Source organism: Podarcis raffonei, chromosome Z (genome assembly GCF_027172205.1).
Source record: "Podarcis raffonei isolate rPodRaf1 chromosome Z, rPodRaf1.pri, whole genome shotgun sequence".
Classification (NCBI taxonomy): Eukaryota; Metazoa; Chordata; class Lepidosauria; order Squamata; family Lacertidae; genus Podarcis; species Podarcis raffonei.
In genome coordinates, this window is record NC_070621.1 from 32247701 (window position 1) to 32270419 (window position 22719).

General features: G+C 46.3%; 2 protein-coding genes and 5 non-coding genes across 10 annotated transcripts in view; 6 read left to right on the plus strand and 1 right to left on the minus strand.

Moving 5' to 3' along the window:
- DKC1 (dyskerin pseudouridine synthase 1) overlaps window positions 1–12141 on the plus strand; it is a 185729-nt gene extending 173588 nt beyond the window's left edge. For 2 of the 3 annotated variants that reach the window (XM_053373847.1, XM_053373846.1), the window contains exons 4-14: window positions 2202–2386; window positions 2519–2583; window positions 4780–4906; window positions 5707–5837; window positions 6940–7083; window positions 7568–7688; window positions 9160–9278; window positions 9794–9900; window positions 10265–10328; window positions 10957–11115; window positions 11612–12141. In XM_053373847.1, coding sequence (XP_053229822.1) covers window positions 2202–2386; window positions 2519–2583; window positions 4780–4906; window positions 5707–5837; window positions 6940–7083; window positions 7568–7688; window positions 9160–9278; window positions 9794–9900; window positions 10265–10328; window positions 10957–11115; window positions 11612–11680 — 1291 coding nt within the window. In that variant the 3' untranslated portion in view covers window positions 11681–12141. Of the gene's footprint in view, window positions 1–1238; window positions 1331–2201; window positions 2387–2518; window positions 2584–4779; window positions 4907–5706; window positions 5838–6939; window positions 7084–7567; window positions 7689–9159; window positions 9279–9793; window positions 9901–10264; window positions 10329–10956; window positions 11116–11611 lie in introns of all 3 variants that reach the window. The other variant, XM_053373845.1, reaches the window with a different exon arrangement.
- Window positions 4008–4201, plus strand: LOC128407061 (small nucleolar RNA SNORD17). Its single transcript, XR_008328709.1, has one exon. It is a non-coding gene; the product is annotated as a small nucleolar RNA SNORD17 (small nucleolar RNA).
- On the plus strand, window positions 5550–5624 carry LOC128407049 (small nucleolar RNA SNORD83). Its single transcript, XR_008328699.1, has one exon. It is a non-coding gene; the product is annotated as a small nucleolar RNA SNORD83 (small nucleolar RNA).
- LOC128407057 (small nucleolar RNA SNORA36 family) lies at window positions 5875–6006 on the plus strand. Its single transcript, XR_008328705.1, has one exon. It is a non-coding gene; the product is annotated as a small nucleolar RNA SNORA36 family (small nucleolar RNA).
- LOC128407060 (small nucleolar RNA SNORD17) lies at window positions 8598–8842 on the plus strand. Its single transcript, XR_008328708.1, has one exon. It is a non-coding gene; the product is annotated as a small nucleolar RNA SNORD17 (small nucleolar RNA).
- On the plus strand, window positions 9550–9626 carry LOC128407048 (small nucleolar RNA SNORD83). The gene has a single exon (XR_008328698.1). It is a non-coding gene; the product is annotated as a small nucleolar RNA SNORD83 (small nucleolar RNA).
- A 3033-nt stretch (window positions 12142–15174) lies between the features above and the next one.
- Window positions 15175–22719, minus strand: part of MPP1 (MAGUK p55 scaffold protein 1) — a 38914-nt gene continuing 31369 nt past the window's right edge. For both annotated transcript variants that reach the window (XM_053373849.1, XM_053373848.1), the window contains exons 7-12: window positions 21814–21920; window positions 21292–21372; window positions 20443–20523; window positions 18873–19075; window positions 17998–18072; window positions 15175–16474 (exon numbers count right to left, since the gene is read on the minus strand). In XM_053373849.1, the coding sequence (XP_053229824.1) occupies window positions 16298–16474; window positions 17998–18072; window positions 18873–19075; window positions 20443–20523; window positions 21292–21372; window positions 21814–21920 (724 nt within the window). In that variant the 3' untranslated portion in view covers window positions 15175–16297. The remainder of the gene's footprint in view (window positions 16475–17997; window positions 18073–18872; window positions 19076–20442; window positions 20524–21291; window positions 21373–21813; window positions 21921–22719) is intronic.

A 22719-nucleotide genomic window follows, 5' to 3' on the forward strand; every position in this document is an offset into this window, starting at 1 on the left:
TTTTCATTCTGTTAGCTAATATCTATGCAAATAATTTATAATCATTGTTTAATAATGAAATAGGTCTATAATTTTTTACTAGGGTTAAATCCAAATCTTGCTTTGGAATTAATGTTATATATGTTTCTTTCCATGTCTCTGGGATTTCACCTGATCTTAAGATCTCATTCATAGTGTCCTTTATGGGAATCACAAGCTGTTCACCCAATTTTTTATAATACTTTGCTGAGAGTACACTCAGTCCAGGAGATTTACTTGTTTTTGCTTAGTTTATTGCTTCTGACACTTCCTGCACTGTTATTTGGTTTTGTAAAAGTCTGGGTTTTTCTTTTATTTTTGGTAAGTTACTGTTTTTTAAATATTGATTTATCTAACTTTTGCTCTCATATCCTTTCTTATATAAGTAGGTAAAATATGTAACAAAGGCTTCTCTTATTTCCTTTTTGTCTGTAAATTTTCCATTCATCTTTAATAGTAGTAGTAGTAGTAATAATAATAATAATAATAATAATAATAATAATAATAATAATTTATTTATACCCTGCCCATCTGGCTGGGCTTCCCCAGCCACTCTGGGTGGCTTCCAAAAGAATATTAAAATACTGTGATACATCAAACATTAAAAGCTTCCCTATTTATATATATTTTTGTTCATTTTTCCTCATTTGCCATGCCAGCCGTTTTCCTGACTTATTGGCATATTCAAAATATTTCTGTTTCACTCTCTTAATTTTCCACACTATTTCTTCATTAATAATAATTGAATATTGTATTTGTAATAATTTGATTGCTTTTAAAACTGATTCTTTCTTTGGTTTTTTAACTAACTCTTTTTCTAATATTGCACCCAAAATTTCTCTTTTCTTTTTTTCCTTTTAATTTCTTTTGAGTTGCATTTTGTTGGACAAACAGTCCCCTCATCATTGCCTTACTAGCATCCCACACTACATGCTGCCTGGTAACCAGATTCAAATCAAAATAGTCTCCCAGAACCTTTTTTGCTTTTTCCAAAAACATTTTATCATCTAATATGTCTTCATTCAATCTCCATCTAAAGGAGGATTGATTTTCCTTTTTGAGAGCAAATCTTAACCAGTTATATGATTTTTAATCGGCCGAGCAACTTGTTCTATATCAAATAGTTCCAATGAGTTTTAAGACATTGAGATTTGGCTCCAACCTAAGAACTCCACAGCATTAATTGTTCATTAATTCTTGCTTGCTTTGGATTTTTGTAGAACTTTGACAAGCTGAATGTGAGGACAGCACACTACACACCCCTTCCTTCTGGTTGTAATCCCTTAAAAAGAGAGATTGCCGAATATGTAAGGTAAGGCGAGATAGAGCTTAAGAGTAGATTTCCCCCACATGGTGTTCCTTCTGTAATCTGGGGGAGGTGGGTTAGTTATTAAACACTTGGGAAAGGCACAAATGAAGCTTAGATGAACACAAGTTTTGGATGGGGCTCCACTGCCCACTTTAACTCTTCCGGGATTTTCTCTAGAGGTGACAACCATTACCGTCCTCCATGCACGTCGACCGAGTGCACATAAGTGCAACTTGTTTTGACCCCCTTCTTCCCTTTTCCAGGTTCAAAAGGATCTGCATGTTGGCAATTGCACACCATTTGGACGCGCCTGAAATGATTGCCACCTGTATAGTGACATGCATACATTGGCCCTTAAATATTGCTTTGTATCACAGCTGCAGAGTTTGGGGTGCTGGATATTCTGTTGACCCTACTATATGTTTTGGAGGATTTTTTATTCTTACTTAATACCTGCCAGTTACTGTAGTTTCTTTGTTCTATCCATGAATGCTTTTGTTTGGCACAATGTCTCTTAACTTTTACTGTGCCATGTAATTTATAATCTAAAAATTGTTAGTCACAAACTGTTTGCTAGTTAGCAAACTGGGAGGAGGGTAGGTAAAAAAGAGTTGAGGCTGTGTTACTACAACTGTATGCCAAAAAAATGTGGCATAAATATCAGGCACAAAATTAGCACAATTCAGTATTGCCATGGACACTGTATCCTGCTTGAAATCCCTAGTTGCTGGTAATGCTAATCTCAAAATTTAGGTTATTAATATGTCTTGTTTTAAGGTAGATTTGGGTCCTAATTCAGGTTTGTTCTTTGAAGAGCAAGCAGAGTCCACACCTATATAGATTATTGTTAACAGTCCCTGTGGTTCTCTTCCAGGACGGGCTTCATCAATCTGGACAAACCTTCTAACCCTTCTTCCCACGAAGTGGTTGCCTGGATCCGCCGCATCCTACGTGTTGAGAAGACAGGGCATAGTGGCACATTGGACCCCAAAGTGACTGGGTGCCTGATTGTATGCATTGAGCGAGCAACACGCTTGGTCAAGTCTCAACAGAGTGCAGGTATACCATCTGCTTTGTCTCTTTATCAAGCCTAGAAGTGTATTGCTAGACATAGAAACAGCACAATCACCGGTATGGTGAAAAAAGTAAATTAAAGTGGCCTCTCCTGACTACTCTTCTGTCGTCTTCCAGGCAAAGAGTATGTGGGAATCGTTCGGCTGCACAATGCAATCGAGAGTGAGGTTCAGCTGTCAAGGGTAAGTCTCTGCTAGGCAGGAAAATTTGAGAGGTGTGTGTTTGTGTGTGTGTGTGTGTGTGTGTGTGTGTGTGTAGTCATGAACATCAGTGTGAATGATGGCAGTAGAAACTTTTCCCAAATTAAATTTAGCTGTAGGGGTTATGATGAGAGCAACTATTTCTTCACATGGATATCTGGGTAGCATGCAACAGGCATGAATGTTGTTTGAAATGCCACAATAAATCACTGTTAAAATAATCACAAACAAAAATTAGATGCAAAAACAAATCAGAGTAAGTTTCAATTTTCAAGAGTACCGTATTTTTCGCACCATAGGACGCACTTTTTCCCTCCTAAAAAGCAAGGGAAAATGTGTGTGCGTCCTATGGAGCGAATGCAGGGGGGAGGCAGGCGGGGAAAGCCCCCAAGAGCCGCACACAAGCTTCGTGCACTTTTGTGGGCTTTTTCCCAGGAGGGAGAAGGGACTGACTGGCCGCATCAGTCCCTTCTCCCTCCTCGGGGAAAAGCCCCCAAGAGCGGCGCCCTCTTTAAAGGCTGCGCGGCTCCTGCAGGCTTTTCTACGGGGTGGGGGAATCCTCCCACCTCCCAGAAAAGCCAGGAGAAGCCGCGCAGCCCCGTTAAAGAGTGCGCTGCTTCTGCGGGAGGTGGGGGAAGCTGCAGCAGATTCCCTCCTCCCGGGCTCCCTTTGAAGCGGCAATGTGGGAGGGGAGCAGCTTACACTCATGTAAGCAGCTCCTCTCCCACTTTCCTGCTTCAAAGTGGAGGGAATCCACTGCAGTTGCGAGCAGAGGATCCATGGCTCCGCTTCCTTCCCTCGAAGCAGGGTGCAGGGGGGAAAGACGGCAGGAAATAGATGCTGGGCAGGAAGACACAACCACACTTTGACCACTGAAAGTCCACCCCAGATTTCCACTGAGACGGCCAGGCTAATCTCGATGGCCATAAGTCAGACTCAGCATTATTAACTGGACTTAGATAAGCCATGGTTCCCCTTCCTACCCTCCTCTGAGGCTCGATTTAAAGCAGCAAAGTGGACAGGAGCCACCTGCTTTGCTGCTTTAAATAGTTTAGTGCAACATTTGATTCAGAATATTTTTTTCCGTATTTTCCTCCTCTAAAAACTAGGTGCACCCTATGGTCAGGTGTGCCCTATGGAGCGAAAAATACAGTAATTGACTGTTTCTTCAGACCAAAAGTGGCAGCACAAAGCAAATTGCCGCTTGTTTCACTTTCTGCTGGGTAGATACATTTCTAGGAACCACAGGTATGCTGTTCTGGGTTCCATGAACCAATCTTTGGAATGTTTCTCTTTGTTGTGAATCAGCTCAAATTGCCAGTCTCAGTCTATCCTGTTTGTTATGGGAAGTATACTTTGGACTGTAGTTCTGTGTCCCTTGAAAACTGTTAAGATGTATGGGAAGGGCAGAGTGATGATGCTGTTTTATCCATTCTCTGAGTGGTGCTGTTCTATCCTTCCTGCAACATCAGGATTCCTGTTCTAGGTTCTTGGTGCTGTGCAGCTTCCAGCTGCCTGCAGCGTAGACATAGAGCAAGCAGAACTGAGGCTCCTTTTATTTGGGCCTTGGTTTTCTAAGATTAATGACAGCTCTGACTGCCTATAGCCGCATGGTATTGAAGCCACCCTTGTGTCATTGCTAGAGATGCCTGGGGGTGGGGGGGGGCAACAACAACAAATATTGATTTAGTGGTCTCTGTGATCTGGGAGCAGGTTCATAGCCGCTTTAAAGAAGTTGAGCTGGCTGCATGGTGGTGGTTTCTTCAAAGATCAATTGGAATTTCCCAGGAACATTCTATGCATACTTGTGAAGCAGAGTGTGCACCATTGCTCAGCACTTCAGGTAGCAATTGCAGTTCATTTTGTTTTTTGGTAACCATGGTGATTAATGATCAAGCTAGTTGATGAGTACAGCCCCGTGCTTGCCTTGATTTAGCCAGATGTTTTGCCAACTCATGGTTTTGCATTACCATAGCTGTTTTAACTGCATTAAGCTTCTTAAGACCACATCGTACCAAACCAAAGTTAAATTTACTTGGTGAATGCAGTTGATAAAATGGAGCTTGGTGTGTTTGGGGAAAACACCTGAAATTTCATCCTTCCTTTCATGTGTCAATCATGTATTACCACAAGGGTGCGAGCATTTTAAAGTGGTATCTGATCTGCTTCCTTCTGCAGGCAATAGAAACACTGACTGGTGCCCTCTTCCAGCGGCCCCCACTCATTGCTGCAGTGAAGAGGCAGCTGAGAGTCCGAACAATCTATGAGAGCAAATTGGTAGAATATGATCCAGAAAGAAGATTGGGTAATGAAACTGTTTTATGTGAGGTCTGCAGATGAAGGGGGGAGCGCACCACCCCTGTCAGTGTGATCCCAGTGGGGTGCCATCGCCCCCACCTGCTTTCCACCCCCCGGTACCGGAACATGAAGCTCCGCCACTGTGCAGTATTAGTGGTTTTCCTATAATGCACTCTTTGAAGAGCTGTGGTTGGGAAAACTATAGTTCTCTTCATCCCCCACCATTAGCCATGCTAGCTACAGCTGATTGAAGAGTGCACCAGCATCTGAAGGGCCACAAGTTAATGTGCCTTAAATCATGAGCTTATGCTCAAATCACATCTGCAAAGCAGAAGCTGAGCTTTGAGAAATTGGGGGGGGGATTCCCCCCTACTGAAACCCTTTCTGGGTTACTTCCTAAGCCTCTCCAGCCTTTCTTCTCCAATTTTTTAATACACTGTTCTGGGTGACTAGATCACTTCCTTGACCGGTTTGAAGTTTTCTTAGGATGTTTAAAGCATGGGTGGCTAACTTGTGGTCCTCCAGTTCTTAAACTATAGTTCCCAATAGCTCCAGCCATCATGGTTGATGTTCAGGTACAATGGGAATTGTAACTCAGCAACATCTGGAAGGCCATAGGTTAGCAACCCCTGGTTGGAGGCGTTTTCTGAGCCAAATGATGTAAAACAGATCACATAGCACACAGTGCAAAGATGACTTACATCTATCACCCAATACTGATGGCTCATGGATGCTTTCTGTTCGAACTCTTTAAGTCAACAGAACTCCATAACACTCACATCTGCTGTGACTTTGCCCTGTTCTCAGGTATCTTCTGGGTGAGCTGTGAAGCTGGGACCTATATCCGGACATTGTGCGTGCACCTGGGCTTGTTGCTGGGAGTTGGAGGTCAGATGCAGGAGCTCCGGCGAGTGCGATCTGGGGTCATGGGAGAGAAGGTACGTTGCAAGGTGTACGTCAGAGCACATGATTGTCACCCAAAGTGTTGAGTTCAGTACAGGGCTGACTCCCCTGTTCTGGTAATTAAACTTTGGGACAGTGAGTAGTTGGGAGGTGTCAAAGGCAGGAAGCTTTGTTTCTGCCAGTTCTGTCCCCCAACCCACAAAAATTACCCATGGCCCCTATGAGACTAATTGCACAGAATCCCTTATTGACTGTTCATTACAGGTGAATAAAACTAGTGTTTCTGGAACTTTGATAACTTGATGTTTGCTGCGCCCATGTCACCTCCGCAGAAACTTGGCTTCCAACTCATATTCAGTCCTCTTGTGTAGTTCTGCTCTCTGCAGTCCTCTAGAGTGGGGAACAAACAACCGCTCAGTAGTCCAAACCTTTCCCTGCATGTGATTTTGGAAAGTTATGCAGAGCAGGCTAGCGTTGCTGGTGACGTCTTCTACATGGGGAAAGAGCTTTAGGCTACGTGAAGAGAATGCTGTAGAATTTATGAATGGCCAAACTTAAATAGCTGTATGGAATTGCAAAGGAGAGGCATTAATGCTGTCTTTCCCAATCTGGTGTCTTCAATGCATATATTAGACTGCAGCTCTCATCATCCCTGACCATTCCTTGTTGGCTGGGGCTGGTGAGAATTGTAGCCAAAAACATAGGAAGAGCACCAAGATGAGGGGGTTGCTTTACCTTGTGGCTCTTCACTATTCACTCTTTTGTTTTTGTCTGCTAACACTTGCCTTTGTGTGTGTACCCCAATTCCCAGTGTGTTCAGGACATGAAGCTTGTACATGGAACTATCTTCTTTTCTCCCAGTCCTTTTGCCATGGGCAGTGGCCTGCAGGCTGTGAGGACATATGGCTCAATGATGCAGTGCATGGCTTTGGATTTAGACAGTTCTAGATCAAATGCTTGGCATCTGCAGCTGGTGCAGGACCAGATTGCAGTGATGGAAACTAAGAGACTAAGAGTTGCTGCCCGTCAGAGTAGCAGTAGTTGGGATGGATGGTAAAAAAAACACCCTGGCTTTTGTGTCAGGCTGCTTTCTGTATTCCCAGTTATATACTATAGTGGGCTGGTTTCTGCTTCTAGGACCACATGGTGACTATGCATGATGTGCTGGATGCCCAATGGCAATATGACAACAACAAGGACGAGACGTACCTCAGGAGGGTGATCTTCCCCCTGGAGAAGCTGCTGACATCCCACAAGCGACTTGTTATGAAGGACAGCGCGGTGAGTTCCCGGGACTTATAGCCAAGGCACCACAGTCCTTGGCTACTGCTTTAACAATGTCACTTTCTTGTCAGACTGTCTCTTAGAAGAGGCATTCCTTGTTTTCTTACATTGCTGCCTTCTAAGATGATGTTTCACTGTCTGCAAAAGTACTTTTATTTAAGAATCTTCAGAAAATGATGCAGCCTGACTTCTTTAGTCCTAATTTCTGCTTCCAGGGCTGTTTACAGGTGGGAGGGGTGGGGGCAGGTACCTTAAGGGAGTAAATGCCACTGTTGGTGGTTACAGTATTGACAGTGCAGGATGCTGTCCAGTATGGAGCTTTTCTTACCACCATGCCATGCAAGCCTCTTGGTGAGGAGGTATAATTTTTGTGGGCATAACTCCAAAGACTTGGGAGTACATGCGTTGAAAACTGAAAAACAGAATTTTACAGTGATAGCTGTTGGTCGAAGCATGATCATTTTTACTATTTTCTGCTCAGGTGAACGCCATTTGCTATGGTGCAAAGATCATGCTTCCTGGCCTGCTGCGGTATGAAGATGGCATCGAACTCAATCAGGAAATAGTTGTTATCACCACAAAAGGAGAGGCCATCTGCACAGGTGAGAACTGGCAGCTAGGCACTTCCCTTCTTAGGTTGTTTTAATTGAGTTATTGCAAACATAGGTGCTGGCTCCCTGGGTGCCCAAACACCTACAGAAGGCCCATGAAGGGCCGGACACCCACAAATTTCTGTTCCAGGGCCATGCATGCTGCATGGCACCCAGGGCTCCTGGGCATCCACGATTGTGGGGCCAAAACGGCACTCGTGATTATGCTTTGTGTAAAGGAAGTGGGTTGCAGGAGGAGGCATCATTCTGAGCTCAGACCTTGGCTGCCTAGCCTAGTAATGTTTCTTCCAGCTAGCAACACAGATTCCAGCATATCCAGCAGAGGTTTCTCTCCCCAGCCCTGCTGCCTTTTTTTCAGGCTCCATCGGCAGGTGATTATGAATCAACACTTCATTGTGGAGTTAATGCAGTTTCCTTCTTCCAGTACTGGAATGGGTGGCAGTGACAATATGCCTATTTGACATGAAAACATAGTTTTCTTACTGTACTTTTTTCGATCTATTACGTCTCCTATTATGCACTGCTTTGGGTTCGGTACTTTCAGTAGGAAAGTGCTCGTGAAATGAAATAAAAATGGAATGGACGGCATTACATATTTTGTTGGAGAGAAGATGCGTGTTCAACTCCACACTCTAGCTTTGAAAAATGGTCCTGCAAGTGTGACCTCAGATTATGGACGCCTGCCTTGGGCTGGGCAAAAGCAAAGTGTCTTGGTGAGTGAGACTGAAACAGTGGGAACAACTATGCAGCTTAACTCTCTCCCACTGAGAAATGAGGCCCATCTTTCCTGCTGACTCCCAAAGTGTGTGGGGAACTACATAGTAATTTTGCAAATTGCCTTCCCCTTTTAAACAGCTTTCTTCAACTTCCCCACCTGCCTGCACTTGCTCAGGGCCACATGTGAAGTGATGATGAAGTTTATCCATTCTCTGAGTGTTGCTGCTCTGCCCTTCCTGCCACATCTTGATTCCTGTTCTTGGGTCTTGATGTTGAGTGGCCTCCAGGCACCTTTCAGCCTTCCAGTGTTCTACTGGGGGGCATGGGGATGCTTGGCTGGCTGCTGGCAGGGCCTGGGTGGAACAAGCAGGGTCAGAGACCTTTATGGGGCTCTGACTCAACCAGGAAGAATGAAACTGTCTGATCACATAGTGCTCTGGTGTGCTTTTCCAAACAAAAAAAATCTGAGTGCAAGAATGTGAGGAAATAGCATTAAAATACCCTTGTGGGTAGGTGTTGACCTGTGTCTTGCTTACACACTTCATATGTGTGTGTTTCTCACACCAGAAACATACATTCTGCTCTCTAGAAGGAGAACCTCCTTAAGTAGTAAATAGGGATGCTATGGGGGATGATGTTGTAAGTCTTACTCTGGTGGGTTACAGAAAGAGCATGTGTTGGGCAATGCCAGGTTCTGTACTGTGTCATTCCTTAGGGTGCTCAACCTGTACTCTTCTTCCTGCAGCCATTGCCTTGATGACAACTGCAGTGATCTCTACTTGTGACCATGGAGTTGTAGCAAAAATCAAGCGTGTGATCATGGAAAGAGACACGTACCCTCGCAAGTGGGGACTTGGCCCAAAAGTGAGTATTGAGATGGCACTGCGTCATTTGACTGTACAGGGGAGCAGATTCAGAAGAGCAGCTTGATACTTGCTCCTGGAGCAACAGAATTTTCAGGGAACCGGGTGCATCATCCCACTGGGCGTGTGTTTGAACTGTTCGCTTGGTGCCTCAGCTTTGTATCAGATTGTACATGCCTGGCTGCACTTTCAAAGATCTTGGCCGCACCTTGCTACCACAGAAACGGGTAGAATCTCTGGTCACTTGAAATGGTTGCTTTTGCTGTTGGTGAGCCAAATGATGTTAAAGTAGACTTCAAGAGCACTCTGTGCAAAGATGACCCAGATCTATCACCCAAGACTGATGGCTCTGTTAGGCGCTGGACATAAGGGGTGTTGGGTCCTCAAGTCGCATAAGAGCAAGAGAGATTTGTTTTATTGCTGCTTGTGGACCTTGAGGGTTATGGAAATGGCAGCAATAAAAAAGCACATGTCCTTGCCTTGTGACATGTGTCTCCTCTGCTTATTTCCCCATAGGCTTCTCAGAAGAAGATGATGATCAAGCAAGGCCTGTTGGACACACATGGCAAGCCCAATGAGAAAACTCCCCAGGCTTGGAAGACTGATTATGTGGATTATAATAGGTAATGTTTGCAGCTCCCATTGCCTTAAGTGGGGGTGGGGTAAGGTGTGCTGGTTTGGGGTATACAAAGTGCATTGTGCTAGAAAAGGCAGGGCAGGGGTTGCTATTTCCTTGGGGCGGGGGAAGCAGGCAGTTATCCCTTTCTAGCCTCCTTTCTATGGCTCTAGAGGGAGTCAGTCTGCTAAATGAAATAAGGAAAACTGCAGCTTGCCCCCCATGCATTTTGGGTGTGTTTACCAGCTTTCCGAACATAACCAACACCAATGTTCCAATTCTAGTATAAAAAGTTAGGCGGAACAGGGTAGAATTGTACATAATGCACCAGGTGGCTGAAAGATGCAAATAAAGCTCCTGTTTTCTCCCAGGGTTGCTGGAAAGGAAAAGGTAAAAGAGGAAGTCGCCCAAGAGGAGCCAGAAAGGCCACCAAAGGTTGGTTTGTTGCGGGACTGCATTCCAGCATTTTATTTTTATTTGGGCAGTGTCTGTTAGAGCCTACCTTTTAGTATTGTTTTGAATGTGTGGGGTTTGGGGGGGCTATTGAGAAGACAGCAGGTAAAGATCTCCAGAGTAGCTGTGGGTGGTGTGATCATTAAAACTTTGTAGCTGCCTGCAGTACTGGTGACCGTCATTCACACTGAAGCTTGGTCAAATTCAAACTGTTTTGTGTGGCAAGGGAGGCTTGAAAAACCTGTCAGTTCTCTTGGGAGGGGGTGCAAATATTCTTGCCATCTCTCGTCTTATTAGAAGTTTGCCCAGCACCCTCCAGTTCTGCCCAGGTTACCACCTAGTCTTTGTCAAGGGAGGAGATGTTGTCTCCTGGTGCTGGGTGAGCAGCCTTATTTCGTCCTCTCTCACACAGCTAACAGTACAATCAAAACCCTAAAGTAGTTCACTTTGCTCCTTGCTCTGCAGGTAACTGCATGTGAATGGCTTGAAATCCCTGGTTTTCATGAGCTCCTTTGCAAGATCTGTCTTAAAATGCTCCCATAGAGCAGCCTGTATAGTAGTACCCTGTTCTTGGCTGAAGCCTGTCTGATGTGTCTTGTTTCCCACTCAGCGGAAGCGGGAGATTGAAAGTGATGGGGAAGCCGGTGCAGCAGCCTCCTCTCCCCCGGCCTCTCCAGAGTCGCAAGCAGAAATCAAGAAAGCGAAGAAGAAAAAGAAAGAGAAGAGGAAGTCGGAGCTTTCTGAGAGTGGCAGGGAGCTAAGCGAAATGGTAGGCCTTGTGTAACCCACTGTGCTTGTGTGCCAAGGAATCAGCTGGTATATGCACACTTAAAAGAAAAACCAATTTGCACACACATGTGCATGACAATTGCTGTGAACAGCTCAGCATTTATCTTCCATTTAGGAAGAATCTCACTTTGAGTTGTGGCTTTCTGATAACTCATGGATGCAGTAGCTTCTAGTTATGTTGTTTGCACGTGTCTCTTGATTCCTTTGGGGCGAGGGACAAGGATAGGTGGAATGATAGAAGGAGAAAGTGAGGGGGAGCCCTCTGCAAGCAATGAATTCAATTTCTTGCAGCCCATTGTGTGGGGTGACAAGACAAAGGCAATGATTCTGTTCACTTTTGACCTGTGGCCATTCTTACAGTTGCCCAACTCCTGCGTGACCTACTCCCAGCAGGAAAAAAACACTGATCCCCAATACCAGAGAGGTAGCCAAAAAACAGAGTGGCTCTTCTGAACTCTCGTTGTTTCTCCTCTCAGGGCAGTAACACCAGTGTGAAGAAGAAAAAGAAGAAAAAGAAGCAAGAAGAAACTGAGAGCTCAGAGTAACCAGCAAGAACCATCCAGAGCAGGCAGCCTGGGCCAGCATAAGAAAGAGTCTGAAGGCCTTAATGAACGTGCAGACTGGATCATTGAGCAGAGACTTGACCTGATTGCTGTGCAAATTAATGTACTTTTGTGGGGGGGCCAGCATGACAAGCTCCCTCTGTCCTGTTCTAAGGATAGCTGGAGGAATTGGAGGCCACAAACCCACCCAGGCCTTGGTGACTGTGAGGAGTTGCCCTGAGCTTGTGAGACTCCTTTTCTGGGGGTAACACAAGGCAGCCCTTGATTTTGGCACTAGTAGCAGAGTCTTCCTTTGCCCCTCCTGCCTTCTTCCTTTGTTTTTCCCTCTGCTTGAATGTGCAGGAGCTGCTGAATGGTAGTGCCAGCTTGTCTATGGGTGGGGGTGAAAAGGGATTTTGTTGTGAGTGGTCAGATGCTTCACTTTAAAAATGCTTTTGTATTGACCTCCTTGTGCTTACTTTGACTCTCTTAATGAGCCAGAATCCAAACGTTTTCCCTCAGGGTACCATACCGCCTCCTGTTGCTTTTTAAAGCAGATACTGATTTTGGCGGGGAGGAGAGATCACACCTAGAAGTCTTGGAAGACTTGCTTCTGGTCCTTGCAAGCTCACATTCTCCTTGGTCCCAGATGTCTTTCATTCAGCAAAATTGTCTTGCTTCCTAATCTGGTTGGGGCTAGTTGAAAAGTGATGCTGAAGCAGAGCAATAGTCCAGATCAGTGTTTTATCCCACGTGCAGTTTTTATAGGGGATCAAGCCTTCCGTCCAGCTTTTTTGACTGGGCTGAGAAAACAATTGGAAGTCTGTACCCCTGTCCTGTGCTCACATGCACATGAGGTCAAGGGACCTCTGCATGTGGCTGTCGCATTTGGGGGCAGATGCTGTGGTCTGTTCCCACCCCTGTTTTCCTTTTATTTTCCCCCACACCCATTTTTAGCCAGAGTACCAAAGTTGATTTTAAAAGGAGGGATGGTTCTTAATTTTTTATTAAATTACAAAACTTCCAACTCTTACTTTTGGTTTCTTGTGGTAGTGGTGGTGGAAGCTTCTACAGAAGGTGGGGGGAGAGTCGGGGCGGTTCTGTCTTGACTTCTTTGTTATGCTTTCAGTTAACTGCTCCAGCCATTCTTCATGTTGGTTTTTCACAAGCGGTGGGGGTTCCACGCACAGTACAACCATTTAAAAGAAATTATATGTTGACTGACTTTGTCGCAGGCCAATGGTGAAGTGACATAGGCAAAACCTTGAAGGAGAAGCAGTAGTGATGTATTAAAAGGGTAAAGGACCCCTGGACAGTCAAAGGCGACTATGGGGTGCGGCGCTCATCTCGCTTTCAGGCCAAGGGGGCCGGCATTTGTTTGCAGACAGCTTTCCATGTCATGGCCAGTGTGACTTAACTGCTTCTGGCACAACGGAGCACCATGACGGAAACCAGAGCACACGGAAACGCCATTTACCTTCCTGCCGCAGCAATACCTATTTATTTGCACTGGCGTGCTTTCAAACTGCTAGGGATAGAGCAATGGGAGCGCACCCCGTCACGGGCGTTCAAACTGCCGAGCTTCTGATTGGCAAGCCCAAGAGGGTGGTGCTGTGATCCTAGTATTGTATTAGGCAGGTGTTTTTTCATCCCAAGGGTGGTATTCTGTTGTGGAAAAACTGGGGAGGGGGCAGATGCCAAAGGGAATAGAACAATGGCTTTCTGCTACTTACCTTTTGGGGCAGTAGGTTACATTCCAACTATTCAGAAACCACACGCTACCCTCCTTCCAAGCAAGCAACAGGCATTAGTCTACTTCAGTGACACATTCATTGGGCTGCCAAGAACATTCAAGGGTGTGCCTGGGAAGTCCTCAGAACCAAATAAGAGGCCTTGAAGGACTATGTGATGGTCCTGAGATTCTCCAACTATTGTAGAAGGCTGGGGCTTAGCAGGTACAGCATGTAGAGTTGGCGAGTGCACTTTTGAAAACAGAATATGCCTTCTCCAAATTTTACACTACCACCACGATGGCTACTATAAGGTTCCCAAGCATAGCTGTCAACTGTCCCTTATCCCAGTGCTGTGTCCTGCTGCTGTCCCTTATTGATGTCCCTTGAATTTCCCGGATTTCAAAGGAAGCAGCTCCTCTCCCTCCCTGCCGGCCAGGCAGGAGGGAGGCTCCAACTGTGTTGCTTGGCTGCGTTGCTTACCCAATAAGGAGTTTAAGAACGACTGGGGGGTGGAGCTTGCATGCCTTGTGCTGATCAAATTGGTTGCATTGCCTGGGGACTCTCCTTTGCTCAGCGCTTCCCAGCGGAGAGGTGACAGTGGTTTCCCTTGCTGCATCCCCTTTGCCGGGTTGCTGCGCTGTGGGAACCACCACTTGAGGCTTCGTTTGGCTGCTAGTTGACTACAATCCCTTATTTTGGCTGCTGATGCCTTATTTTCGAGCTGCTGGTCCCTTATTTTCAAATCTGTAAGTTGACAGCTATGTTCCCAAGGCAGGATTTTCCAGGGTTGCTTTGAGATCCTGCTGCCTAAATATTTGGATGCCAGCTCATGCCACCACATCTTTGGATCTGAGTAAGGAGGTGGTCTAGAAAGAGCTTGATGCTAAGGGAAATTGCTGTATTGTTTTGTTTGGGCCAAGGTGCCACACTTAAAACTATAACCACCAGAGGATATGCCACATAAACAAGCTTTGGGCACAGTGTTTCTACTGCTGCTTCTGCCAGCTTAACCTTCGATAAGTTGTCTTTGTGCCCTCATCCTGCACCAACAGTTTACAAAGGTAGCGATCAAAGAACTTGCTAAAAATATTCACTCTGAAGAGAGGAAGAAACAGCCTAGCAAATCAACTGGCAAATAATAGGCCTTTTCTAGGTCCCAGGAATAGCAGCCTAGTGTACCTTGCCCTTCTGATGAAAAGAGCTTAATGTTGGTAGAGGATAATGCTCTGCAAGACATTCCTCAAAGGAGTGATGCAGGCTCTCCAAATCTGCTTAACCAAATCTGCTGCAACCAAAGCTAATGTAGATGCCTCTGTGCCCAAATTGGAGGAGGGGAAGTAGAGTTTAGAAAACAGGAATCACTGAGCCCCAAACCTATAGGTATGTCTGCCAGAGAAGCCCATTTTCCCCAAGTATTTTTCACAATGTGGTAGAAAGAGTAAAAAGGGAAAGAGTAAAAAGGGTTCAGTGGACAGGCTGTAAGGTCCCACTTGTGGCTGCTTTAATTGCTGGCACAATTGCTCCAAGGGATGGAGATTTACCGGTAATGCATCAGAAGCTGGCTCTCTAGCCTGCCTCGGGAACCATACATTTGTCTCCTAGGAGCAATGGTGGTTGGCTGTTGTGAGTGACCATGCCGGTCTAGTGGGGGATACCGCCAGCTGCAGGTGGGCAGCTTTTAAATTGGCACATTTTTTGGTCCTCGTGGGTAAGCGTCTTCTGCCATCTGGGGAGTAGTGGGGGTAATAACAAACACAAGTCCTGCAATATTTCAACACTTTATTGCTGCTTGATTTCCCTGTAATGGACTCAACCAAAGGTCCCTATTGCACATCTTTTGGGTCTTTTTGGTATCCTCAAAGGTATGAGGTTTCAATGCAGGTCAAGCTTACACCCCTACACCCTTAACCGCTAGTTACATATCTCAATCTTGTTTTAGACATGGACAGTTAGTTGAATAACAACCTCCCACAAAGGTTGTGCTTGCAGGTGGAGGTGGAATGAACTTGCTCTGTTAATCGTTTTTGATAAGGCAAATATGGGAGGGAGGGCAGTTATTTTGCATATAACAAGTCAGCCACCCTAACGTGAGAAATGTGCCATGATCAATTTCTTTACAGAACACAGCATGCAGGTGCTGAGAGTCTTGAGTTTTTTCCTGTTCCCTCCTTGTGTCATGAGCTGCCAGTTAAAACTTAATAGCATCTACTCTGGCTCCCAAGAGTGTGTTATTCACAACTGTACTGATTCTGAGCATGAACAGTTGGACAAGTACAAGTCTGTAGAGAGACAATGGTCCACATGTCTGGGGAAGGAGATACTGATCACTAACGGCCTGATCACCCTACAGTGGGTGACAGCAGATGTGTAAAATTCAAAGAAGCATCCACTCAGAAGATTAGTGTGCAATATGTGGGGAGCTTGAAGGAGCAGTGGTGTATTACAGTAGGAAATCTCACTTGACAAGATCTAAAGAAATTAGGGTTCTAAAACAGCTGGCACTGTTCAGTTTAAAACACGGCTCAGCCTGCATCTTAGCATTCACATCATATGGCTTTCACACCAGAAGGTGCTCTTAATATCACTCCTGAAGACATCTTAATGGTTTTGGATAGGGGTTTTCCTCCTTATGTGCCAACATTTGTATGTGTGGGCTACCCTGTGCTAAGCACAAGCCATGCACATACTCTTCTGAGGGTGTTTGCAGCTGGAAGGATGGGGCTCTTGCCCTGGCAGTAACAGAGCAACAGCTGCTCTGAGGAATGGGGACAGGACAAGGGGGTTGTGCATTGGACAAAGCACAGAGCAGGCAAATGGGTGACCCTCTTTGTCCTCAACTTGCTGTAATGAGGGCAGGCAGAGGGGATCTGGGAGCTACCAGGCCAGCTCAGTACACCCAAGACACAGGAACCCACTGGGGAGAGTTGCAAGCGCGCTCAAAGGCCGCCTGGAGTTGCTCAAGGCTCTCGTCAACACCATTGTTCACCAGCGACAGGTCGAAGTAGTGAGCATATCTGCTCCGGATGGCCTCTGAATCTTTCTGAAGCTGCAGCAAAGTATCCGACTGCAAAGGAAGAGGAATTGTTCGCAGTTAGTGACATCAGGTAGACAGTCTAGCTGAAGCTGCTCTGTACACTTTGCGGGGTTTCTCAGTTCAGCATGCAACGGCCTTGATGCAGCCTAGAACTTTGCTAAACTGCTTGCAAAATGGCTAGGCTGCATGTATGTGGTGGTGGTTCTTGAAATGTGCCAATTAATCCTGGGTGGCCTTAGTGATATAATTCCCATGGTCCACTCATTAGCTCTATGCATTTTAATTCATGTGTACAAACACCAGACCTCTCAACACTTAGGGTCTTTTAATACTAATCAGCACACACACACCCCGTGCATTCTTTGCTGGGTCAAATCACGGACACCTAATCCCCCTCCGCAAGAATCCAAGCAGGCACCAGGTTAGGGGTGGGCAACCTGTAACTTTCTAGATAATTGAGTCCAACCCCACCTACAGTATGGCCTGTGGACAGGAATAAGACAATCTGTAATCAACAAGAGCTGGAGGGCACCAGGCTGGCTGCTAGGTTATCTGGTGATCCCTAACAATTTTGGTGGCGTAAGCAACATAACTTGCTCTAAATCAAAGGAGCTGCGTGGCAGAATGGGTGGATAAAGCCAGATTAAACCCACTCTACCGAAAGTTGCATCTTAAGGGAAAAGAGATCGTGGCTTCATTAAACTGCTCTCTGGCAAGAGGTATGGAAGAAAGGTTAAGGCAGTGGTCGTCAGCCCTCGCCCTCTTGTTTGGTCCAATGGGCCCATTTGGGGGGAAGTTGTCATTGTGTTCTGCTAAGGAACGATGCCCCACAATCTACTGCTACATGCAGGCACTCCATAAAGGTAAAGGGACACTTGACCATGATGTCCAGTTGTGGCTGATAGGGTTGCGGCGCTCATCTCGCTTTATTGGCCGAGGGAGCCGGCATACAGCTCTGGGTCATGTGGCCAGCATGACTAAGCCGCTTCTGGCAAACCAGAGCAGCGCACGGAAACGCCGTTTACCTTCCTGCCGGAGCGGTACCTATTTATCTACTTGCACTTTGATGTGCTTTCGAACTGCTAGGTTGGCAGGAGCAGGGACCCAGCAACGGGAGCTCACCCCGTCATGGGGATTCGAACCACCAACCTTCTGACCGACAAGTCCTAGGCTCTGTGGTTTAACCCACAGCGCCACCTGCGTCCCGCAGGCACTCTATAGTAGAGGCTTAAGTGTGACTTATCTAAAGGCACATAGTCGTACCTTGGAAGTCAAACAGAATCCATTCCGGAAATCCGTTCAACTTCTAAAATGTTCAGAAACCAAAGCATGGCTTCTGAATGGCTGCAGGAAGCTCCTGCAGCCAATTGGAAGCCCCGTCGGATGTTTGACTTCCAAAAACAGTTCGCAAACCGGAACAGTCACTTCTGGGTTTGCAGCATTCAGAAGCCAAAATGCTCGAGAACTAAGCTGTTCAAAAACCAAGGTACAACTGTACTACGAGGGTGGAGCATGAGATGTCATGCATCTAATGTAACACTGACACCTCTTACCTGATCTGCCTTGTCCGTGGGAGCGATGAACACAATGAAGGGTGAGAACTCAGCTGTGTGGATGATCTTCAGTGTCTGGGGGAAAAGAAAAGAGCCATTGGGGCATAGTTCCTACAAAGCTAAAAGGCTGCATACCCACACGCCTCCCTGCCTGCCTGAATGACAAGCCTGTCCAGGATGCTGCAGACTTGTGTTACCTCATTTTAGGGCAAGATGCTCCTGCAGCACCTTTTCCTTTCAGTTTTGTTCTTCAAGAAAAAGGGGAACACACTCTCACTAAAGCATCTAAAATGCAACTACAGTTCCCATCTGACTTAGAGACAAAGCTAGCACAGTACCCCCAGTTTCAAGCCTCTCTGAATACACGGTGCGAATGTGTCCAAAAAAAGCGAGGCAAGGAAATCAGCAGTCCTTGCACTTCAGTAAACATGTGCACAACTCTGACTTTTGCATTGTTCATTCGCCCATGCCAGGTTCTCAAGGAGTTTAAATACACTTGTCTCTTTAGCACTTTCTCCTGGGCTCAGCGGGGCAGAGGAGAGGCTAAAACAAAGTGCTGTTCACTTACCAATCCCCTTCCCTTTGCTCCTACTCCCATTCCATTCCTGTGCACCTTCAGCATGGAACATTTTGTGGCTAATATTGCCCTCTCCTCCACCTCTGGCTCCTAAGCTCTTGTCCCTTTACAAAGGTTTGCAACAAGCTAAACTGTGGAGCAGGGACAGCAGGGCTAAGTAGCTGGGGATGTTGAGAGACGGAGGGGGTTCAACAACACCTGGAGGACCACACACTCCCCATCCCGAAGCTAAAGGTACAAAGGTGCTCCCAGAACGCTTCATATTTTTTTTTCCAAGCAGCAGGCTGCACTTTCCTACCTGTGGCTCAATGTCCAGAATAGCAATTTTGTCCTGCTCATGAATCTTGTGCACAGTCTCAAATTTGGTGCCAAACATATTGCCCTGGTAACTCCCAAACTCCAGGAACTCGTTGGCAGAGATGTCTTTTGTCATCTCCTCCGTGGTGACAAAGTGGTAGTCTTTCCCATCCACCTCGTTCTTCTTCTGAGGGCGGGTGGTGTCTGCAGAAGAAGGGGCACAGAGAGACATGGGAGCTGGGCTGCTGCAAGGAGATAGCAAATCTGCCTACAGGTCCAGTTTGGGTTATTTGGGAGCTTGGGGAAGGAAGAACACAACTGGAGGGAATTCTTTACAATCTCAAATGGAGGAGGAAGAGCAGAGTGCATTAGTCATCAGAGGACCTTCTCTGCATGTTGGAAAGTGCTGACATGAGAACCAGCCTTCTCAGTGGCAGCCCCCAGTGGCAGTGACCCGAGAGATTCCATGAGCTTCTCCAGCGAATCAGAAGATTCCCAGAAGGGGGCGCCTATGGTAAGGGCAAGGGGGGTCCCAGGGGGGACGCTCCAGAAACAAGGGGCCAGCGGGGACTCTCAAGGGAGCAGCGGAGGTTCAGGACCAGTTCCCCCACCAGAGCGCAGTGGGGGGGAAGAGTCACATGAGTCAGGACCAGCCTCTCCTCCAGCGGGGAGAGAAGATGAGTCAGGGATAACCACGCCCCCATCGGAAAGTGGGGAAACGGAGGGAAGGTCAGGTCCAGCTAGCCTCCCCGAAGGAGGGAGCAGTGACACAAGTGTAACGGTCAGAAGGAAAGTGGGAGGCTGCGCGCGCACGCCAAGTTCAAATGTGCAGGAGCGCGGGACAACAGAAAACCCGGATTGGGAGCCAGGTCCAAAAGCCCGAAGGAGGGAGGGGGAAGAGTCAGGGGACTCAGCGTCAGAGGAGTCTAGGAAGGGTGAGACTCCGACTAGCAGGCGGACCCAGAGAAGGAAGGAACAGAGGAAGAGGTGGAGTAAGGCTAGAATCTTAAACTGGTGTCAGGGGGGAGGAGATTCAGATGGAGCTTCGGCCGTCTAAGGTACAGACGTAGCGTTGCACGCTGCGCGTGTGGAAGTGAAACTGAACTTCAATAAAGACTTTTATACTAAAGAAGGAAGCAGCGTTGGTCTTGTGTGAGCTGGGACCTTGGGCAGCGCTGACAGTTACATTATGCAAGAGGAGGTCTGCTACATTAGCAGCACAGTAGCACTGAATACGGCCCAATGTCTTCTATACCACATGCTACTTTGGTGACACACTGCAACCGAAAGAAACATGCAATGGAGCCAGTCTGGTGTTATAGTTCAAGTGCTGGACATAAGCCTGGGAGACCAGGGTTCAAATTCCCACTTGGCCACGATGCTCACTGGGTGACCTTGGGCCAGTCCTAAATTCTCAGCCTAACCTGCCTCACAGAGCTGTTGTGAGGATAATATGGAGAGGGGAAAGAAGCACATATACTAACTTACAAGTCTAGGAAGAAGCTGGGACAGAGGCTAAGCAATGCTAAATAAATGCCACAGCGGAAAATTTTGCGTTCTGGGTGACTTACATGGAATGGGGTATCCAAACTTCTCCGGGTTCTTGCTGAGCAGGGTGTTCTTAATGTGGCTTCGGCCAACTCCGCTGGCCCCTGGCCCAAGAAAGGGAGAAAAACAATAAAAGGAAAATGATGCTCCAGCTCCGTTTTCTCATAACTGAAGAACTTCCACTTACATCAGGGAAAGGGCACATCACAATGTAATGTCAAAGTCGGCCTCTTTTGCCCTCTCTCTAAGGATGAATAGTTTTGTTTGGTCTGCATATTTTTAAGTGAGCTGGATCAGAATGCTATTATCCATCATATTTTGTGATACCCCACCCAAAAATACTACCAAAGTGTGTAATTTGTGTTTGTGCACATGTGCATGTGCATAATGTGTTAAGGAATGTGTACATTGAGATAATTCTTAATTCTGAGTAATCACAAAATACATAGTTAAATGAACATTTTCATACACTTCTTTATGTCAAGATCATTTGCATAAATGGGACAGAGCAGTTATAGGTGCACTCATTAAAAACTGACAAAGAGCAGACATAGACCAGACACAGACCAATTCATCCATTCCTTACGCTTATCTGACCATCTTAAACCTATACCACTGACCAGCTTTAACCAGAATATAAATGATTTTATCTAGCCTCTGATCTCCGCACTCCACAATCCTTCTTTGTCCATTCACTTTACCACCTCTACTCAGAGTAGAACTAGCATTGGGTTGAAATCCATTGGCTGCTGGAGTGGGGCTGGCTATAAAAAGCCACAGCACATATAGCTGTGACTACGTGCTGCATATTTCATTTATTCCTTTATCATTTAGAGACAAGTCAGTACTCTGTGGGTTGCACTGTGTCATACCTATAAGCACCAGTGTCTTCCGCTTGAAAGCTGGCAGCCTCACCACCTCCTCATAGGACACCACATCCAATTGATCAAAAACTAGGAGAGAGAGAGACAGAAAATAAGATCCCTCACTGAGCCCCAAAGGTCCCCACACCCTGTCAATCACCTGACATCACAATGACATCAGGAGATGAACGCCAGGACTTCAAAGCACCATGCAGGGCCTGCAAAGATCTTTGAAGCATCACGGCTCAACAGGCTTGAACAATGGGTGGTGACTTGAAGCCTGCCTTCTGCATGGATCTTCCCCCTGAGGAACTCTTGACGAACAGCTGCATCACTCCCTGCCCTGCACCAGACATCTCATATGGTGCATGTGGTTTGGGGGAAGCAGCCTCCCAGGCTCGATTAACACCTGTGCTGGGTCAAATTTGACCCACAGACTAGAAGCTTCCAACCCCTGGTTTCACCCTGAAGGCAGGGGAAAAAGGAATGTGGGACAACAGTGGAGGAGGAGGGAGACAAGGAGGTGCTCACTTGAGCTGTGCTTTGCCAGGTACTTGTCTTTGCATTTCTTCTTCTTTCCGAAAGGGCTACAGCTTTGGGTTCCGCTGGAGTTGCCCTGGGGCATGCTTGCAACGCGCCTGCAGGAAAGGGGAAAAGGTATATTGTAGTAAGAAGAAAGTGGCAATAAAATCAGGCCTCCTCTTTTCCTTTCCCTGACCAAAGCCTGGGAGCAGTGCTTCAAACTGATGGCTTAATTGAGGCAATGATCTCTGTCCTTCAGTATGTGAGGGGGGGGGAGAGAGGAACAAGTTTGAGGACTTTCTATGGCAGACGTGGGGAAACTTTGGCACTTCAGATGTTGCTGACTGGCGGTGATGATGATTACCTCATTTAATTTCTATACTGCTCTTCATCCAAATATCACAGGGTAGTTCACAACATAAAGATACAAATTCCATAATAAAATTAAAACAAAAAAAACCAATAATCACCATACCACAAACACATTTAAAAGACCACAGAATGTTTAACCTGAAGGCCTGGTTACAGAAAAATGTTTTCACCTGGTGCCTAAACATATGGAATGAAGACGCCAGGCAAGCCTCCCCAGGGAAAGCATTCGACAAACAGGAAGAACTACAACTCCCATTAGCCCAAGAAAGCAAAGGCCAAGGGTGATGAGAGTTGAAGCTCAGCAACATCTGGAGGGCAAAAGGTTCCCCACATCTGTTTTGCAGAACTGAGGCATGGATCTTCAGCAGCATCAAAAGGCAAGTGTAATGATTCGTAGGTCAAAATGAGGACGCATTGGTTGCCTCAAACATTTGAGGTTTTGTTTTGGCCTTTGGAGCACCTTAGCTCTTCTGAAGCCAACAAATCTATAGCATTATTTCTGTCTCTGAAATTTGCAGCGCACTCTGCTAAATTGAAGACAGG